The 21322-nt window shown below is 43.7% G+C and overlaps 1 protein-coding gene across 1 annotated transcript in view; it reads right to left on the reverse strand.

The window, feature by feature from the left end:
• Positions 1-292: 292 nt before the first annotated feature.
• The window catches only part of Drd3 (dopamine receptor D3), a 56740-nt gene continuing 35710 nt past the window's right edge, over positions 293-21322 (reverse strand). Inside the window, exons 4-8 of the mRNA XM_021229872.2 lie at positions 17057-17199; positions 7766-7962; positions 6656-6733; positions 3685-4030; positions 293-2376 (exon numbers count right to left, since the gene is read on the reverse strand). Of these exons, the coding sequence (XP_021085531.2) occupies positions 2180-2376; positions 3685-4030; positions 6656-6733; positions 7766-7962; positions 17057-17199 (961 nt within the window). The 3' untranslated portion in view covers positions 293-2179. The remainder of the gene's footprint in view (positions 2377-3684; positions 4031-6655; positions 6734-7765; positions 7963-17056; positions 17200-21322) is intronic.

A 21322-nucleotide genomic window follows, 5' to 3' on the forward strand; every position in this document is an offset into this window, starting at 1 on the left:
GTACCAGCGTGGGAACCAGATGCAAGTACATTCAAATCCCCTGATACTTACTGACAGTGTTTGACCTGCAGGCAAGTGTCTAACCTCCCTCTGTCTCAGTGTCTCCGTCTAGTTATCATAAAGGTTGGTTACTTGATACCAAGAAAAGATACAGAGGGGCTGGAGGGATGGCTCAGGGCTTGAGAGCACCTGCCCCTCTTCCAGAGGACCTAGGTTTAGTTCCTAATTCCAACACAGCAACTCCAGTTCCAGGTGATCCAAGGACATTTTCTGACCTCTGTGGACACCAGGCACGCATGTGGTACACATACATACATGCATAAAATAAAATGAAACAGAATAAAAAATATTTGCTGTCATTCTTCTTCACAAAGGGATTGGTATAGTGTTCGTGTTTCTGCCCCCAGATTCTGGTTGTTTTCACACAGAATTCTATAATATTTTACCCCACAGGCTCATCTGTTTTTATTTGTTTTTTTAAATGGGGAAATCTAGAAATCATAAACTTTTACTTTTGTGGATTTAGTTGTCCAGGACTGACTCAGCTTGCTTGTAATAAAAACCTATAGCACTAAGTTGAAGTGGGCGGAGAGGATTTGGGTTTTCACACTGTGTTACAATACCAACTATTACAGATAATAACACCTTTAAGTGCTGGAACCAAACCATTCAGGACTATCAGACAACTAACTCAGGGTCAGACGGATAAGGATGGGGCAGGTGAGGCCTTGGGTTCTTTGTGAAGTTCTTGGACTCCTTTAACATTTTAGCAGCGTGCCAACTACTACCTGTCATGCTATATACTAATGCTCTTAAAGGTAAATTTATTGAAGTTCAAGCTGACAGCATTTCATAAATTATCCATAAATTTGATCTTGATTCTGAAATCAATAAAAAAAAATAGCTTCTGTAGGTGAGGAGGTAAATGATGTATATGCTGTAGCTCCTTCTAAATGCAATTTTGAATGACATTTACGGATTATTTCTGATGGTTTTTTTTCTCTCTTTAGTCACCACGCCCAGTGTTTGTTTTGCTCTGAACCCAGTCATTGCAATGGTGATGTTTAGGATCTGACGAGGCTTTTATAAAGATTATCATGTGATGAACTGGCCCTCCCCCAGTACCCTCAGTTCTGAGGCCTTTTGCAAGTCGAGGCAAGTCTACCACCCATGTGGGCAGACATAACGGCAAGGGGAGACAAAAGTCTTTGAGGACAGCCCTACCTCAGTCACTGTTCCCCATTCAGAACCTGAGAGGCGCCTGGCACTTTCCAAACACTTGGTGGATATCAATGTCTGAAAGTTTTGGGCCTTGGTTAAGCAGATGGAAGTTCCTGGCTAGGAAAACCTTCTAATGATAGCATATGGAGGCACTTTCTAAGCACGAAGTTCAGCCATGGCACTGCAGAGGAAACTGGCTTAATCTTCTTCACTTAACTGTGTTGTCTTGAATGATTCTGGAAATCAAGACACTAACATTGTCTTAGTAAGTCGGGAGTAAAGCTAAGGACCCCCGCTAGCCAGAGCTAACATGTAAGGGCACTAAGGGTCGAAACAAAACCCAAGTCCCAATGTGGGACAGTGTCTGCTCTGGGCTGAGCAGATCCTCACCAAATGCAGCCGGTTCCATCCTACAGAAAGGTATAAACATTGGCCTTGCCTTTCGTGGTTCGGGATAGAATGAAGGAAAATGAACAAACGGCCCCATGGATGCTCAAGGTTAACTGCGCTGACAGTTAATTACAGGTCTGAAAGAAGAGAAACGACTGTCTACAAGACGGCTTCCTGGCTGTGATTTCCAGGACCCCTGGCAGAGTGAGACTTCCAAGACCTGTTCATTTTTCTTTCACTCCAGTGCATCATGTCTCCAGTCTCCAATGACAATTCTGTGTGTGTGTCCTGAACGATTTTTTTTTTGGTCAACTTCTGAGTTATTGCCTAGCACTTAGCAACTTGAAGACTGGCAGAATGAAGTCAGATGTAAGCTGGGGAGGTAGACCATTCTATTGTGGAGTAAACAGTTGGTTATTCCTAGCCAGGGCTGTTTGTCCTGCCTCACGAATCTTCACACCACTCGTGCCAGAGCAAAGTGTAGGCATTCCGCGCAGACCCTGGTGCGCAGGAGTCCAAACTGCCCGGCATCTTGAAGTGGGTAGAGGGGTGTGGCCTCTTCTCCTCTTCAGCAGGACAGGATCTTGAGAAAGGCTTTGCGGAACTCCACGTTGAAGGTGGTGTAGATCACAGGGTTAAGGGCACTGTTGACATAGCCTAGCCATGTTGTGGCTCTGTAAAGCTCTGGGGACACATGGCATGCCTGGCAGTGAGTATTAAGAACATGGGTCAGGAAGAAGGGCAGCCAGCAGACAATGAAGGCTCCTGGGTTACAAAGAAAGAGGGAATGGGTAAGGAGTCTGCTCATCACTTTCCTTACACATGAAAACAATGTTAGCCATCTGAGTAGGCCATCGCTGTTCTGGGCATCACACTGGGAGGTTTTTTGTTTTTGTTTTTGTTTTACGAGACAGGGTTTTGTTTTGGAGGCTGTCGGACCAGCCTGGCCTCGAACTCACAGAGATCCGCCTGCCTCTGCCTCCCGAGTGCTGGGATTTAAGGCGTGCGCCACCACGCCTGGCTCCACGCTGGGGGTTTTACATGCCATTTACTTTCTGTTTGCTTCGCTTGCTTTCCCCTCATTGATTTACCTTTTCTTTCATTAATGCTATGTGGCATCTCTGACTTACCAAATTTTAATTAATTAGATGTTAGAGTTTAGAGTTTTGTCTTATTTTTCACACACACACACACACACACACACACACACACACACACACACACATACACACACACACACACAGGTTTTCTCGAGACAGGGTTTTGATGGGGGAAGTCCTGTACATTTGTTAATAAAGCACTGTTGGCCAATAGGAATCTAGATGGGTGGGACTAGGAGTCCAGGAGGATTCTGGGAAGGAGAAACACAAGAGAGTTCGAGATGTAACGCCATGGGGTAGAAGCCGGAACTATTCTCCGGTAAGAGACATACTTAGATTAACAATTATGGGGTAATTACTTAAGTCAGAGCTAGCCAGTAAGAAACAAGCAAGGCCAATAGCTTCATAATGAATATAGCCTCCTGTGTGTTTATTTGGGGACTACAATGCGGCAGAGCCCAGGCGGCTGGCAGGGGATAAACCAAAGCGGCTAGCAAAGAAAAAGCTTCTCTTAACAGGGTTTCTCTGTATTGTTTTGGAGGCTGTCCTGGAACTTGCTCTGTAGACCAGGCTGGCCTCGAACTCACAGAGATCCACCTGCCTCTGCCTCATGAATGCTGGGATTAAAGGTGTGCGCCACCAATGCCTGGCTCTTCTCACTTATATTTTAAATAAGTAAATATTTATTGAATACCCAGTGTGTGCCAGATACTTTTGTTGACTCATTATTACTCGATTTTATAAATCATCATTCTATATGATAACCCAAATTAAGTGGCTTCATAAATTTCATTTAGGTCTTTTGAGTTTTCGTACAAGTTAATAGTCATACAGAATCCTTCTCAGTTTCATTATAGATTGTATAATTGAATTTCCAATGTTGTTTAAATGCGTCTATGATGACCCCTACTGCAGCACCCAGCTCTAGCTCCAACTAACCGTCTAACCCAACCTGGATTAGATTCACACTTACCAAGCACAATGGCCACCATCTGGGTGGCCTTCTTCTCTCGAAGTGGCACTCCCCTAGGTTGCAGGGGCCCCAGCTTTAGGGATGTGGATAACCTGCCATTGCTGAGTTTTCGAACCTCTAAGCTGAGCTTGGGTGCCATGGTGGGGCTCAAGGAGTTCCGAGTCCTCTCCACTCGACTCATCCCTCCTCCTCCTCCTTGGAAGCTCGGGTGCCTCAAGGCAGTGTCTTGGCAGATGCTGTAGTAGCGCTTCAGCTCCCCATGTGTCTGGCCAGGAGATAGGGGCTGCAGGTGTGACAAAAGAGGGTCCTGGCATTTCTGGGGATAGTTTTTGTCTTCTATGTGCTCCTGAAATGGAAAGATAATGAAAAGAAAAAGGAGGAAAGCCTCCTTGTGTACAACCTGCAGGGGGCATGGTGGGACCATGAGAAGTAATGGAAATGAAATCCACTTCTGACTTTACAACTGAAAAGCAGCCACCCCATAGAACATTCCATCGTCATAGCAAACCATGAGGAAGGCACCCTAGCATTGCAGTCTGCCCTTTCTGAGCTAGAAAGACCAGGTTATAGCAATTAACATATTAAGTGCCATCACTGGGATGTAATCAGCAAAATAGGGAATGTGGGAAACCCTGCAAGATAAATGCTTTGAGTTCTTAAACGCACACATTACAGTAACAAACACATATGAGATGTAAAGGTATGGACCTTAGATACTCGGGATTTGATCCTTGCTTTTCCTCTAAGATTTATTTATCCAATTATCTACTTATTTACGTATCCATTTATTTTATGTGCACTGGTGTTACTCTGTGTGAGGGTGTCAGATCTCCTGGAACTGGAGTTAGAGACAGTTGTGAACTGCTATGTGGGTGCTGGGAATTGAACCAGGGTCCTCTGAAAGAACAGTCAGTGAGCTATCTCTCCAGCCCAGGAATTTGACTCTTAAGGGTATGTGTGTATTTGTAGTTTGGAGCATAGATGAAATAAGATTGGTCACAAATTTGATAACTGATGATGCTAGCTGATGGTGACTCTGAATTTGTTTTGTCTTTTCATTTAAAAATTTGTATTTAATTTCACTTTAAGATTGGGTGTCATATAGCCCAGGCTGGCCTTGAATTTGCCATAAAGTTTTTCCTGCCTCCACCTCCCAAATACCTGGGTTATAGGTATGTACCACACTTTTGTTTTTGAAATTTTAAATATCAATGTTTAAAAGGGGGGAAAAGAAAGAAAACTAATATTTGCATCATAATTTTTCTTAGTAGATGTTATCCTTTAGGAAGTTAATGAACTGTCTCTAAGCTTCAACTGTAAGATGGGAAAAAAAAACTAGGAAAATAGAATGTGATGATTTTTTTCTGGTATTTTTTGCCTGGGGAAGGGAGTTAATATGTATGTGTTTGACATTTGAACTTTCCATATTTGATTTTTGTTGTTGTTGTTGTTGTTTTGTTTTTCGAGACATGGTTTTTCTGTGTAGCTTTGTAGACCAGGCTGGCCTTGAACTCACAGAGATCCTCCTGCCTCTGCCTCCCGAGTGCTGGGATTAAAGGCATGTGCCACCACTGCCCAACTGAATTTTCCATATTTGAAAGATTTAGATACTTGTGTCAATATTGAGTAGGAAGTAGGGTTCTGTAATCCCTACCACCAAAGTCAAAAAAGTCAGCTATTCCTTCTTTACCCTTCCTCTCTCCTGTCTCTTCAGGTAAACTAGAAGCTTTGGTACCTGAACCAAGCTCAGACAACAGGAGATTCATATATGAATCTTTGGGTTGGAGATTTTAGAACTTTTGGCTTTTGTTTTGATGTGATTTCTTAATTAATTTCCTAATTAATATGTTATGTTATGCCAATCTATATCAAGACAATATTGATGATTAAGTTGGCATCTGTTATCTGAAGATCACAATATTCAACTTCTAGTGTTACTTCTGAAAGTTACTTGTTGGGGTTCTAGTTGGGGTTGGGGATTAGTTCTTGGGAGTGCCTATGGAACTGAAGAACATCCTGCTTCCATGTCCTACAGGGAGAAAGTGACTCTTCTGAGATTCCATGCTGGTGTCTGTGATTTTCTGTTAGCTCTGTAAATCCTTAGCCCTACATCCACAGCTGATGTAGGAAACACTGATTCCTCCATGGCTGGCTGGCTGGCAGAGAGACTTCTATTCCCAGATGGTAGGACAGAACCTAATTCTCCACACTCCTGGCAAGGCAGCCTCATGGCTCTCCAATGACTTCCTGTGAAGTCAACACTTCTCCTTCAGCCTTGGCATCCGCTCAGACCATGGATCTGTTGTGTTGACTTTAAACTGCTTATCTTTCTGTTCTCATTTACAGCAAGAGTCTCTAATTGCTACATCAGGCCTGTGTGCAGAGTTGTTAATTACTTTTAGAGAGACTGGACAAGGCTCAACTCTTCATCATTACCAGTTTTTGAAGCTTAATTTCTAATGTGAGTTTGGGAAGGGGAGCCATGGTCTTGTGTTTGACGTCTTTAGGCTCTTTTCTACACTGTGCTAGTGAGCCACGCCAAGGGCTGTCTTGAATTGGAAAGGCAAGGCTTAGGGAGACCATGAAATTGCCATGGTTTTGTACACAGTCAGTAACAAACAGGACACTTGAAACCTTTCTTTCTCTGGCTCTTCCTATGCATCCATTTCATTGATATCCTATTCCCTGTACTGTGGGAAGCTCTGGGTGGCATCCTTACCCCATACCCGAAAGTCATTGACTCCAGTCATTGGATCTATCCCACTAATCCCAAGATTTCTGAATGTCATCAGATAAAACCTGTTCCTAGACTTCAGTCACGTAGACTCTGGAATCTTGGCATATATTATAAATGCATGTGTGGGATCAGTAAGGAATCCCGTGTTGTGGTAGGAATGAAATCAAGACAAAACAACATCTTAGAGAAAGATCTCTCACTCTTTTCCCTTGATTCAAGACATAGCCTCCTTACCATTTGTCCCGTGGCATCTGACAGAAACCTGGCCCTTATTGAAAACTGCCGAATGGGATGCAGCCGCAGACAGGAAGACTGGGGTATTTGAAGGAGAAACAATCAGTTATGGGATAATCTCTACAAAACTGAACCATATGTAATTATGTAGCATGACAGTACTTGGAAGGCACTATATTTCTATCTTAAACCTCAGGTCACAGTCTGCCATTTCACGGGGACCAATCATCTTTTCCTATGCGAGTCTTAGGACTTTGTGAGTCTGGTGACACAGGTCACCAGAGATTGGGCTAGACACCTGAACTGGTTCTGTCTTTAGGACTTAAAAACTCAGTTCTTTCTCTCCTCAGGAAACCCTGTCTTGAGCGCATTGGTCATTTTCTTAATGTCTATGGCAGTTTGTATTTGGGCATTCCATTGCCTTCACATTTGGCAAACATCTTAGTCAGTTTTGGGTTTTGCATTGCTTTTTGAGTGGAGGTGAAGTTTATTTTCATGTTCAGATTCCAAGCTCCATGAAGACAGTGGCTGTTTGATATAAAGGTCCTTATGTAACTTGGTTGGATGTGATTGGTACTCATGGCAGGGAAGCCACCATATGCTGGGCAGTAGTGTGAGCAAAATCTGAAGCTCAGTGGACTTAAAGATCAGTGCTGAGGTTCCAAAATACTTTGTAGAGCCCAGAAAGAGCCACCAGCTCGTCAGTGCCTTGACACAGGGACAGATCAGGAAGATGGGGGTCAGTGGATGAACTGTGGGAAAGCAGTGCATGGTGCGGTACAGTGAAATGCTACCCTGCCCTCATGCCAGTTCAAGAAAATCAAACCTCATGGGATGTCTGAACTGCTGCTGGTGGAAGGCTCTGAAGAGAAGTAGAACCATCTAGAAAGCATGCTATCAGCTTACTAAGTAAGGTGAGATCTAGGAAGACCCAGTATATTCTCAATTTGGATTTCCTACCCATAAAGCACAGACAATGCCAGCTGAGTAGAAAGTGATGTGAAGTCTGTCTCCTAGGTGTCGATACTGGCATCATCTACGCTGATAGACATGTGTCTGGAGACTGGGGCTGGCGTGTCTTCCTCTAGCTCCTGCCAGGCACTTGCTTACCTGCTGCGGGAATCCAGGTCTGATGCTAACACACTGACTGTTCTGTCGAGTGAGGATCCGTTTCCGTCTCCTTTGTCTCAGCACCATGTAGATCCTGGCGTAGACCAGGACAGTCACTCCGAAGGGAACGTAGAAGGACACCACTGAAGAGTAGATGACAAAATCAGGGTTGGAGATGGAGCAGATGCTGGGGTCCCCTGTGGGTGAGAGAGGGGAGAAGGTAACACCATCATCCAAGTGTCCATCCTCAGTGTGGAGCTCTGAGCATGAGTTCACATGACATGACACGGTGGTGGGGAAAGGAACACATGGCTTCAGGCTCCCATGTTGTCAGTGCTCTGGAGGCAGAAAGCTAATTCCTCTTTGCACTTCACAGAGTTGGTTTCAAAAGAAAATTCAGCAATGATTATATTCCAGACACTGATCTGGGCGGAAGCTGTGAAGATGAATAAGACAGTGTCTGCCCTTGAAGGAGCAAAGAGTCTAGCTAGACAGATGATCTCTTCCATGCAAATGGTCATTTGTAACCCACAGGAATGTAGCCTGGGAGGCTAAGGAGGACCACACAACAGGAGAGCAGAGGCTTCTTGGAGGATGACACACCTAGGAAAGAGGCTGTTGATGTGGAGGCGTGAATAGATGGCTGAATGCAGTGAAAGGGAAAGGCTTCTCTTGGATCCAGGGTGTGGGGTGGGTGGTGATGGAATAGAAGACAGCAATTGGGGAATCCCTGCACTGGAAAGGATGGAAAGAGCTGGGAACGAGACTGCCAACTCAAAAGAGTCTCTAGCCCCTGAGCTGTAGAGATGGCTCTGTGGTTAGGAGCATTTGCTGCTTTTGCAAGGGACTCAGGTTCATTTTCCAGCACCCATACGGCAGCTCTCAGCCACCTGTAACCCCAGTTCCAGGGAGTACAACACTTTTCTCTCTGACCTCTGTGGGTAACAGACACACACTATGCAGATACACACATGCTAGCACTCACACACACACATAAACATAAAAATAAATGTTTAAAAAAATAAAGAGTTCTTGTCCCTAACTTATGGCCCAGAGTGCTACTTCAATTCTCTTTGGGAAGCACTGTGAGTTTACCTTCTTCACTAGATGTGGAGATTCATCCAGTACCCAGAATGAGGACAGAGACTCACTCCATCTTGGGATGGAGAAAGGAAGCAAGTTAACATCTGCTAGATAACAGGCCAAAGGCTTCATATATATGATCTTACCCAATCATAGTGGGAGGGGACACTGCTGTCGCTATCCTTAGATATGCGGGCTGAATTCAGAAAGGTTTACTAAGTGGCCCAAGGCAACACAGTCTGAAAGGTACTTTTCTCTATCCAGTCTGACCCCAAACCAATCTTCCTTTGGTAGTTTCCACTTTCCACCTCCTTCTGCTCCCAGGACAGGGCACCTCCGTGTCTCACCCCACATTATCAGCAACAGCTCTTGGCACACCTGCCCAGTCTTCAAAGAAGAGTGGCAACTCAGGTCCAAATCTGGCCTTGGGAGATGTGGCCTGAGATGTTTGATGGCAGAGGGGGCAGGGGCCACTGGGTGCTCTAGTTTTGCTTCCTGGTCTTCTAAAATGGGTTGAGGACACCCAGCCCTGGGTGTGGCACATGGACCTGCTGAGGCACCCAGCTTTAGTTTCATTGTGCACAAAGGGATACAAATATTTCCTGCATACTAGCTGTGAGTAATAGTGAGGATAAATGATTGCTGTGATTAGTGTCTTATTTTGGTTTGTTATGCCATTGTTGTTTACCTCTTCTGAGAGGTAATGGGAAGTATCCATTGAAATAAAAGGTTGGAGAAAGACTCACAGAGAACAATATTTGTGGGGGAAAGGAAGAGAGAAAGTTAAGAACCAAAATGAAAGGAGAGAGTGTGTCCAGGACCCAGGGAGGTATTTCAGTAACAGCATGGCCCACAATCCTTACAGGCTGCTCCCAAATCCTCTCATGGGAGATGGGGTGAAATGAATGCCATCTCACCAGACATTGCACCAGCATCCCTGGGTAGTGATCACTAAACTAACATCTTCTGTTCTGGGGACAATGAGGTTGGGGGCAGGCATGGGGTGGCAGCTGGTGGGCCTTCTCCGTCTCTAGGGAGCCATGAAGTCGTGATCAGCCCTGCCATTGAAGTCAGCTCGCCTGCTGTCACTGGCTGGCCCAGATCTCAGTGCCACCTGTGGTGAGGAGGAGTCTCAGCGTGTGTTAGTAAGCAGGGCCAGAGGACTTGTTTTCCCAAGAGTTAGCTCCATGCCGCCTGCCTTGGTGAGCTGAGTGTTCCTCGTTGTTCCTGTGCACACTGTCTCTCCCTTTCTCTGTCCTCCTTGTTAACGTCCATAAATGAACTATTCTTGAAAATAACAGAGTCAAAAGTAGGTATAGTATGTTTTTCTGTCACACACGCACACACACACACACACACACACACATGCACGCACGCACACACACACATAGATGTACTTGTTCCAAGCAATGTCTTTCAGGAATATTAGTGTTTGCTGCAGAGGAGGGATGGGGGCTCTGGCAATCCAGGGTAGGAGGCAGACTGACATAGATAGAAGTCTGTGTGTATCTCATTATACCTTATGAATGTTTTATCATGTGCAAGCATTTATTTTTCCATTAAAAACATCACAACTGTGTGTATGAAGGGAAGAGGGAATGAAGTTGAAGCCAGCAGCTATTTAGGGTCATTGACCATGATGGCTTCATTTACAATCGCTGGACTTGCTTTGTCATCCCTTCCCACTTCCTCCTCTGAAAACAGCTGCTGTCCACACTCAAACCAATATTTCCAGAGTCCTTCCCACCGTGTTATGTGGTCTCAGGTCTGTACAGCCAGTGGGGAGACACTGGAGTTAGAGGCTGATGAGCGCTGTGGGTGGGCATCTAGTCATCAGGGCAATGGGAGGCCTCATGTAACAGCAGTCTTAAATGCTTCTCTGTTGAGTCCTCAAGAGGTGGTTTGGGCTGCTGAGGCTTCTTCAGGAGACACAGTGCCTTTGTCTGATCTGAATCGGCACTGTGTGGGAGCACGGTAGTTACTGAATGAATATATGAATGATGAAAACAAATGAGGAAAATGTACAAAGGAGCATTTTATCTAGGCACATAAGCACCCACTGGCTGGTGGAAGGCCAGATAGGCATGGGGAGTCTCTCATATCACTTTCTAGAAACAGAAAGAAAAGGGGTGGGGCAAAGACATCTACTTACTGAGTTAGATGGAGGACACGCTAGGTTCAGAGTTCCTATGCTGGGCAATAAGACACTAGCGAGGGCACAAGTGCATAAAGTGCTTGCTGTACAAGCACAAGGATGCGAATTTGGATCCCCAGCATGCACGCACAAAGACAGGTATGGCCGTTACCCCATACTTGGGTGCAGGTGGGGGGGGCAGAGACAGAAGAATTCCTAAGGTTTACTGTCCAACCAGTCTAGCTTAATAAGTAAATTCCAGATTTAATGACAGATCCCATCTCAAAAAGCAACACAGTAAGACCCTGAATTAAACTTCTGCCATTTATATACATGTGCAAAACACACACACACACACCCCACACCATACACACATCACATATACCACACACACACCACACACATACATACACATTCCCCACACATATACAATATACTATACACACTTCATACATAACACACATACACACCACCTACACACATACCACACACACACACACCCCACACCATACACACATCACACATACCACACACACACCACACACATACATACACGTTCCCCACACATATACAATATACTATACACACTTCATACATAACACACATACACACCACCTACACACATACCACACACACACACACCACACCATACACACATCACACATACCACACACACACCACACACATACATACGCGTTCCCCACACATATACAATATACTATACACACTTCATACATAACACACATACACACCACCTACACACATACCACACACACACCACACCATACACACATCACACATACCACACACACACCACACACATACATACACGTTCCCCACACATATACAATATACTATACACACTTCATACATAACACACATATACACCACCTACACACATACCACACACACACACACACCACACCATACACACATCACACATACCACACACACACCACACACATACATACACGTTCCCCACACATATTCAATATACTATACACACTTCATACATAACACACATACACACCACCTACACACATACCACACACACACACACACACACCACACACACACACACACACACACACACACAGAAAAAAGAAGAGGCAACAATAGCTGTAACAAGGAGGGCCTTGGAGGTTTCTGTGAGCTAGGCTGAGAACTTGAGCTCCGTAGTGATGTGAACGGCAAGGTCGAGAGAAGGTTGACGTGAAAGACTGATGAACTTTAGACTTGCTGAAGAACTTGACCTCACTTCAGTTCCAAAGACAGATGCTGATGAATCTGATTTTAGGATGAATCACTATCTTTCAAACAGTGTGCTTTTATTCTTTTCAACTTTTGAGCAGCCACGTTTCTCCTGTCTCCAGTGTTCTGAGAGCTAGGTGACATTTCTATCACTAAAATAAAATAAATAACAATTTTCTTTTTTTTTACTAAATGAAAATCAAGCCAACTGATAGGATTTTCTTAACTTTAAGTCCCTTACCCAGAAGAATTCTTAAATCTGATCACCAACTATTGCTTATTCATTCTAGAACTCTCTTTTTAAAATCACACAATGGGTATCTGATTTGACAGAAATTCAAATACTGTTTCTCTTATCTGTGAAATGAAAGGACTCGAGCTCGTTCGGAGATCTTTCAGGTTGCCCTTTTGTTTGAACGTACAACCTTCCTCCGCATCGTTAGGGGCTGTTGATTTGATGGTTGACTGAACTTCTGTGTCTCTGGTGGAGCTAGGGCAATACCTGTCAGCCAGGCCCTGCAGCTCTGGAACTCTCTCCCACCCAAGATCCTGCCTCCTGCTACCCCTTTTCAAAGAAAACAAGCCACTCGGAGTGCAAATTGGCTGAAGTTTAGCTTGCGTCTGTGGTCTCTAGTTCAGAACTACAAGTGGCAGGCCATCGCCTTAAAAGAAAAGGCCTTGTTACATTTATTAAAGTCAAGCTTGCTCCAAATCAGGTGCAAGTGACAACACCTGAGGCCCTTTCCACCCCTACTGGTCAGAGGAGTATCAACAAACTGGTAGAGTTGTTTGTATTGGGCTTTTGAATGAACTTGCCAGTGGGGGAGTTGGAGGGGACCTGTGGTGGTTTGTGTAAGATTGACCATCATAGGCTCTTATTTGAGTCCTTGGTCACCCGGAAGTGGTACTACTTGAGAAGATTAGGAGGTGCAGCCTTGTTGGAGGAAGTGTGTTCCTAGGGGATAGGTTTTGAGGTTTCAAAGCCCATGGGAGGCCCAGTGTCCCACTCTCTTGCTGTAGATCAGGGTGTAGCTCTCAGCTACTTCTCCAGCACCGCACCTGTCTGGTGCTGTACTTCCTGCCATTAAGATAATGGACTAAATGGCTGAAATTGTAAGCCAGCCCCAATTAAATGCTTTCTTTTGTAATAGCTGCCATGGTCATGGTGTCTCTTTACAGCAATAGAACACTGACCAAGGCAGGCCATATCTATCAGGATAATGAAAGTACATCAAGAGGGTCAGACTGTGTCAGAGACCAAGGCAGGATTTTTTATGCCTGAGCTCTGCTCATGAATTCCCTGAACTGTGTTGTAGGAAGGGACAGCTGGGTTTCCCTGTGACCACCCAGAGAAGCATCACTCTTTATATCTCCCTAGGAGCAGATGTTTAGCTGCAGTTTAAGGCACAGAAAACTTTCTGTCACATAATCATGACAATGACACCAGCTAATACCTACTGGGTCCTTATAATGGACCACACATTTGCTACAATATGAGAACAATTGGAGGGTTTAGTACAGTGTTGCTAAGAAACTTAAACATAAGAGAAAGCCTGGATTGGTGGCAGAAGCATATAATCTCAGCTACTCGGGAGGCTAAGGCAGATGAATTATAAATTCAAGGCCTTCCTGAGCAACTTGATGAGCTGCTGTCTCAAAAAGAAAGACAAACAAAATGACCTCCAAATGTAAAACAAACTAACCTTCAGGCACATAAAAACATAAAACACAAAGTAAGAGAGAGACTCTGAGAGAAGCAGTAGGGTCTTATACTACACCATGCTAGGCCACAGTCTTCTTTTGATTCTCGATTTGAAAATCCTGAGACGATTTTCCTGGGCTTTGTTTCCAGAACAATAATGATGTCACTGGTGCCAACATGCTGCAATTAGCTCATCATTCTTTACTTGCAATGTTGACATTAGCTGAGAACTCTGTCTACTGTCAGATCTGGAGATGATTTCAGCTGTTCTCAGGATGTGTGTGTGCCTGTGAGAGGGAGTAGGACCTACTCCACCAGCATCTCAGAATATGTAGGGGAACCAGGCTCAGTCCAGGGAACTACACTTGTCGCAGCAAATGGTGACATGTGCTGGAGACAAGCAGATAAGCAGTGCCTTGGTCAAGCAGTGGTACACAGTTCCCATATGAGAGTCCTCCAGGGACACACAGTTCCCATATGAGAGTCCCATGTACAGAAACAATGTGTCACCTTAGCTATCTGACTAGGCCATAGGGCACATTTAACACTGGCCACAAAAGATATTTTACTTTTGCATCTTGCCCGTATCTATTTAAATGGGCAATACTTTGTGGTGTGTATGTGTACATGTCCTCTTGGGTATAAAGTGTCACTCAGTTAGAAACAAAACAAAAAGCAAACAAATAAACAAAACAAAAGGAATAGGTAATGAAGAATAAGATGGTAACAGACTGTCGTAGTTAGGGTTTCTATTGCTGTGAAGAGACACCATGACCCGGGCAACTCTTATAAGGAAAAGATTTAATTGAGGTGGCTCGATTACAGTTCATAGGTTCAGTCCATTATCATCATGGTGGGAGGGACGTGGTAGCATGCAGAGAGACATGTGCTGGAGAAGTAGCAGACAGTCTTCATCTTCCAGGCAACCTGAAGTGGTCTGAAGGTCACACTGAGCAAAGCTTAAGCTAAAGAGACCTCAAAGCCTGCCCCCACAGTGACACACTTCCTCTGACAAGCCACACCTACTTCAATAAAGCCACACCTCCTAGTAATACCACTTCCTCTTGAGATTTAGGGGGCCAATTACATTCAAACTACCACACGGACCAAATGTTATGAACATTCTGCGTTAACCAGGAAAACATTTGTTGATAACTTGGTTTCTTAAGTTTCGATGTATCAGAGAAACAAGACTGACCCTGAGAAGATAGTATGTGCTTGACACATCTATTCATGTTATCTCAATTTGAGGCCTTTATAAAGGAGTTACATTATATGGAGGCTAAGAGCTTAGAGTTAATGTATATGCTTTGTGGGCTGGAGAGATGGTTCAGCTCTTCCAGAGATTCCTTTCCCATGGTCTACATGATGCTCATAACGGTCTTTAACCCAAGTTCCAGAGTGTCCTGTGCCCTCTTCTAGCTTTTGTGGGAATCAGTCACATACATGGTTCAAAGACCAGACATTCATGCAGGCAAAACACTCCTGTACATAAAATTAAAAAATTATTTATTAAAAGTAATCAAGTCTATATTTCTTATTTTGTTCATTTGAATTATTTCATTGCTCTAAAATTTGCTTTTAAAAAATTCCCTACACCATATATAATGATACATATAGTTTTGTTATAACCCTAAACAGTAATAAGAAGGATACATATATTATTATGCCACATATTATAGAGCTCACATGGAACATGTAGCTTCAGAGATGAAATCATTGAACTTTTTTAGTGTAGGGGGCCATTTATAAAAATTAAATACTGAAAACTTTGTAACTAGATATGTGGACTTAACATACGTCTGAAGTTGTTCCTTTATGCACCACCATATTACTGTCTTAAATTCATCAGTGAGGAAGCTGAGCTCAGAAGAGTCCAGTAGCTGTTCAAGGAAGCGCTGCTGGTAAACAGGACAGCTGGAGCTCATCTAGAGCTTTCTCATTCTAGATCGCTGTCTACCTTCCTCAGTGTGCTCTAACTATAAAATCGTTGTCCATGACACGATGCCTGGAAGATTGTTAATACGTTGGAATTTTCCAGGATTTACATATAACAATGTCTCAACAATATTTGCATGTATATAAACATATGGCTTTGTGACTAGTAAGTACATATAGATCAGGAATTTACAAGTCTGGAATCTAGTAGGAACTGAATAAGCCAATCCAGATGGACAAAATAAGAATTCTATATGATTACAGAACACTACTCATTCAGGTTATTTTTTTTTCTTAGCAAGCGTGCTCATTCATAACACATCCTCTTTTAAATTTTTAAAAATTATTTCTTTCATTTTGAGATCATAATTACAAAAATTTCCTCTTCCCTTTCCTCTCATATGTTTTCTTTTAAAATATTTTTTATTTTTAAGATTAAATTATACCATTCTTTCTTCTCTTCTCTATCATAATACATTTTCAATAGTTTTTGTTTAACAATGGATTTCCTGAACCCAAAAGAAAGAACATGGGAGGTGCAAATGTGGATTGATGTCTTATGGTTAAAAATCCAAATCATCACAGACTCAGATATTATCATCTGTATATCCATCCATCCATCCATTCGTCCATCCACCCATTGGTCTGTCCATCTGCCCATTCAGGAGATGAGCCATCTGCCAACTTCATAGCCACAATTTTGCATATTAAAAATAAAAATATGTATTCAGAACTTGTTCTCAAATGTCAGAAATGATTCTTATTGGAGAAAAAGTTAGAAATAAATAACTTATTCCAGGCTTTTGTGATTGTTACTTTGCATTGTAGATTGGTTCCAAATAGTTATCTTTTCATTAGCAAATCCTACTTGAATTATTAACATAATTGTGTTTTATTTACATTTATATTACATATCTTCCATTGAGCAGTGACATTTCTTTCAAAATAGGAATGAAGTAGATTTATCATGAGCTGGGTCAAACTAGATGTTCGTGACAATAACTGGTGAGGCTTTGCTGTACACTTGCTTTATACCTGACAAAGGCCAACACCTTGCGGTCTACAGCGTGCTCACTTGATCACTCACTTGAATAGGGATGGAGACACTGGGGGTGGGGGCTACCATTCACAGTCACTCAGGTGTGGCCCTCATGAGTTCAGGAAGCAAAACCAATAGTTTTACCTGTTGTGTTGAAGCCAAAAAGAAGAGGGCAGGATACAGCAAAGGCCAGCACCCACACGGCTGTAATCATGAGTGTCACACGCCGACAGGAGCTCTGTCCGGTGCCATGCTGATACTGGACTGGCATGACCACTGCTGTGTACCTGAGACGGAGTAAGGACGTGTGTGAGGCATGATGGGAGCACCAGCTGAAAGAGGTTACCAGAGGATGATTCATTGAAGCATCTGACAAGAGGAACCTTACTTAGTTGAAGAGAGTTAAGGAAAGTGTTTGACGCCAGTAGAAGGAGCAGAAACAATGTAAGTAAGAGCTGGATGGTGGGGAGGAGTGCCCTGGAATGCTGCCATGTGGACATGACGTGGACATGACATTCATTAATTTACTGAAGCTATGGTTACCTGCACAGACAGACCTGCATAAGGTCAAGCCAACAAATGTGTCAACATTATCAGGAAGCACGGGGTTCAATGAGTTACAAAGCAGGGAGAGGGGAGACAGGAAAGGGGACAGGAGAGGACAGATAGATACATATAGAGAGACAGATGACAGATAGATAAAAAGATAGAGAGATAAGGTAGATAGAGATAGATAAATAGATGATTGACAGATAGATAGATAGATTAGATTAGATAAATAGAATACTCCAGTGAGTTACAAAGAAAGGAGAGAGGAAAGGGGGAGAGAGACATGAAAGGATGTGTTGATGTGTGGGAGGCATGAGTTGAGGGTGGGTATGATCAAGAGACAACACATACATGTATGCAATTGTCAAAGTTTACATAAAAATATTTTAAGGAAGGAAAAATATTGTTTCAGTGAAAGCAGAAAGGCTAAGAGAGATGAAGAACTCATTTGAGGATTTACAGAAAAAAGGACAAAGACTGAAGAGTTAACAGAGCAGCACTGAGTTGTGGGTGGGCTTCTCCCTGATGACCAGCACAACTCATAACCGCCCTGCACTCTGAAGACACTAAATGTGGGTCTGTGTGCCTTCATGTTCTCCCACAGTTTTCCAGATAACAGTACTGTGCCCAAGTGAGTTGCTTACTCCCTGCTTGTCTGTGAGTATACAATCTACTCATAGAGTGATAAGCATTCCAACTAAGAGAGGATTGGAAAACAGAGCTAATATCCAATGGAAGCTTACTTTGGAATCCAGTTTTCAAGCACGTGGTATGTTAGTCTTTTTCATGACCATGACAAACATCTGAGAGAAACAACTTAAAGGGAGGAAGGCTCACAGTTTTAGAGGTTGGTTGGCTCCTTACTTTGGTAGTTCAGTGAGGCTGAACTCTACAGTGGTAAGAGTGTGTGGAAGAAGAGACGGTTCATCTCAAGCAGTCAGCAAACAGAGTGGAGAACCATCAGGAGCCAGGGCCAACATATACCCCCAAAGGCATTTTTCTAATGACCTACTTCCTCCGAGTAGGCTACACCTTCCACAGTTCCATGACCTTTCAATAGTCAATTTATATTTTTAGTCCACCAGTAGATTGCACCACTGACCATGCCAGCTCCTTTAAGATCTGATCATCACAGAATACACCCACAGATACACCCAGCAGAGTGATTACTAATCTCACAGGTAGCTCCCAATCCAATCAAATTGATAATGAAGACTGACCATGCCACACCGTCAAAGTCTGTCCCTTATTTTGATTGGCTAGTGTGTTTTCTTTGGTCACTACTTACACACATTTCCATTGCTTTTTGGACTTCCCTAGACAAAGTCAAGATGTTCAAAACAAACCCTGGCTTCCCACATCCTTTCATCTAGTTCTAGTTTTTGCTCTCTTCAAGAACTTTGGTTGCCCAGCCCACTATGAGGGATGCTCTCTCAGCCTGGACTCTTGGGGGAAGGCCTAGGCCCTGCCCTGGATGAAATGGCAGACTCTGGATATCCTCCATGGAGGGCCTCACCCTCCCTGGGGATCAGAGTGGAGATTGGGTGGGGGAATTGGAGCCCTGGTGGGGAGGATAGGTGAGGAGGGGAGGGAGAGGGATTGACATGTGAAGCAAGCTTGTTTCTAACTTAAATGAAAAAAAAAGGAAGAAGAAAAAAAAAAGTCCAGACACAACACCCTGACCTTTTGACTGGTCTTTGACCTTTCCATGTCACTTGCTTACTGCCCATTTCACTTTTCATTCAGTGTTTATACAGCCCCTGCTGTGTACTATATATAATACACAGCCTGTCAGGCCCCATTCTGGATGGAGACCCATGAAGGTGACACTGACTCTATCCTCATTGAGCTTAGAGTTCAGAGAAGGGGGTGAACAACACAAATGCAAACAAACATGTTGACATAAAATGAAAAAGACTGTTAAAGAGATGTGTTGGATGATGTGATGGAGAATGTTGAAGAGGTTAAGTCAGGGGAAACCCGCCCAAGTGCATGGTATCAGAGGGACTCAGCTGTTCTAGGCAGAAAAGCAATAGATGCCATAAACCAAACACTGTGATCATTTCTCTGCTTAGCCCAAGCCCTTCTATGATCTGCTATCTAGGTGGTCTTCTGCCACCAAGTTGCTTACCCCAATTTCATGATGTCTTCCCTACCTCCATAGCTAAAAATGCTAAGACAGAAGAACTCCCAGGATTTCTGTCACATCTAATCCCCACCTATTGCATATGGGATAGACCTGTGGGAATAACATAACATTCCTTCATGATTAGACTGCTAATAAAAAGGGAAATAGTTTTGGGAGACCCTGACCTAATCAGGTGAACCTTAATAGGGACTGACTTGTTCCTGAACTCAAAGAGCTTCAAAGCACGAGAAATTATCTTGCCTGGAGGATCAAACTGTCCTAGTTGGTTCTTTGGCAGGGAATAGTAAAAGGCCCTGACTGACCTCCCACAATATAGTAAGAACTACACTGCTATAGTTGTAAGAAACTGAGTCCTACTTACAGCCTGAACATGCTTGGAGGACAATTCACAGCCCTGCCCACAACTTGGGCTCTGTCTTGTAACCCTTGACTGTGTGTGCAGGGTTGTGGTTGTGGTTCGTATTTCTAAACTTGTGATAATTTGTTCTGCCACAGCAGAAAACGAATAGACTGTCACTGGCTCCTTTTGTATACACAGGCTAAACCGATTTTCTTCAGTGTGAGCTTGACTTCCTTCATGAACACAATTTTCTGTTGGCTCTTGGCATGAACTCATGGCTCCAGCCAAATTGGCCTGATGGTGGATACTTTCTCACAGTCTTTGTCTAGTCCATTATCCTTCCTCCTCTCTGAGAATTCAGTCTTGCCTTCCTAACATCTTGAGGAACCTCTCTGTGCCTCCCCAGCTAGACACCTGTAACTTTGAATTTATAGTGCACCTATGCCGACCAATGGCATTGGCATCCCGAGTGTAGGTGTCTTGATTCCTCATTGAGCTTGTCTGAGATGGCCACTTGGTTTAAGTTACTGAATGGCTCAGAACATCTTATATCTCAGTATTCCCCGTAGACCCATGCACAAAACAAATAAGAAGCTATTGTCTGTCTCAGTGGTCCTGAGAAGGTTCCTTCCTCTTAAAAGAATGATTTAATCCTAGCCAGGCTCATGGGATTTTAGATATGGGTCTCAACGTAGACAACAATTTTTGTTTTTTCAGTTTCCTGGGAGCACTGATGCCAGATTTAGGGCAGGGGTCTCCTCAATCTGTCTTGTGCATCTCAAAGCTTGGACTAAGGAATAGTGAGATGCATGCTGGGTGAGAAGGGGCTAGGCAATGGTCCCTGTTCCTCCTGTGTGTGTCCATCTCCTGTGTTCCAGCTCTGCCTCTTACACAGCTGGCGTTTGAGAGTTAACATTTGTGTTCCTGACAGAACAGTCTAGAGAGTACTGTGAGTTTTGATATGAAAGCTAATGCTGACTTTGGTCCATATCGTATCAGTGACAAAGGTAGCTTTCTTCTGAAGAGGTAGAAAGAGAGCTCTTGATTTAGTAAAGTCCTGTTTAAAGTCCCTATCAATCTCAAGGGAGGCGATGGCGGTCATAGTCCTCTCTTCTGGAGCACACATTACAAACCCTCTCTTGAGCTCTGCGTGGTCTGTGCAGGAACACAGCACATTTCCCTGGTGGTCCTTCAGGCCTCTCAGTCTGGGTACTTATTTTCTGCTTATAAGAGAGGGACCATAGGGTCAGAGAAGTCAGGATGGACTCAAAATTTTGCAATGGAGCGGTCCTTGACCAGCCAGATCCCATATCTCCTGGGCCAGTGTTTTTACCAAGGCCCTCATTCCCTCTTGAGGCACACGTAGCTCTCC

The sequence above is a fragment of the Mesocricetus auratus genome, unplaced genomic scaffold (assembly GCF_017639785.1).
Source record: "Mesocricetus auratus isolate SY011 unplaced genomic scaffold, BCM_Maur_2.0 Super-Scaffold_100008, whole genome shotgun sequence".
Taxonomy (NCBI): Eukaryota; Metazoa; Chordata; class Mammalia; order Rodentia; family Cricetidae; genus Mesocricetus; species Mesocricetus auratus.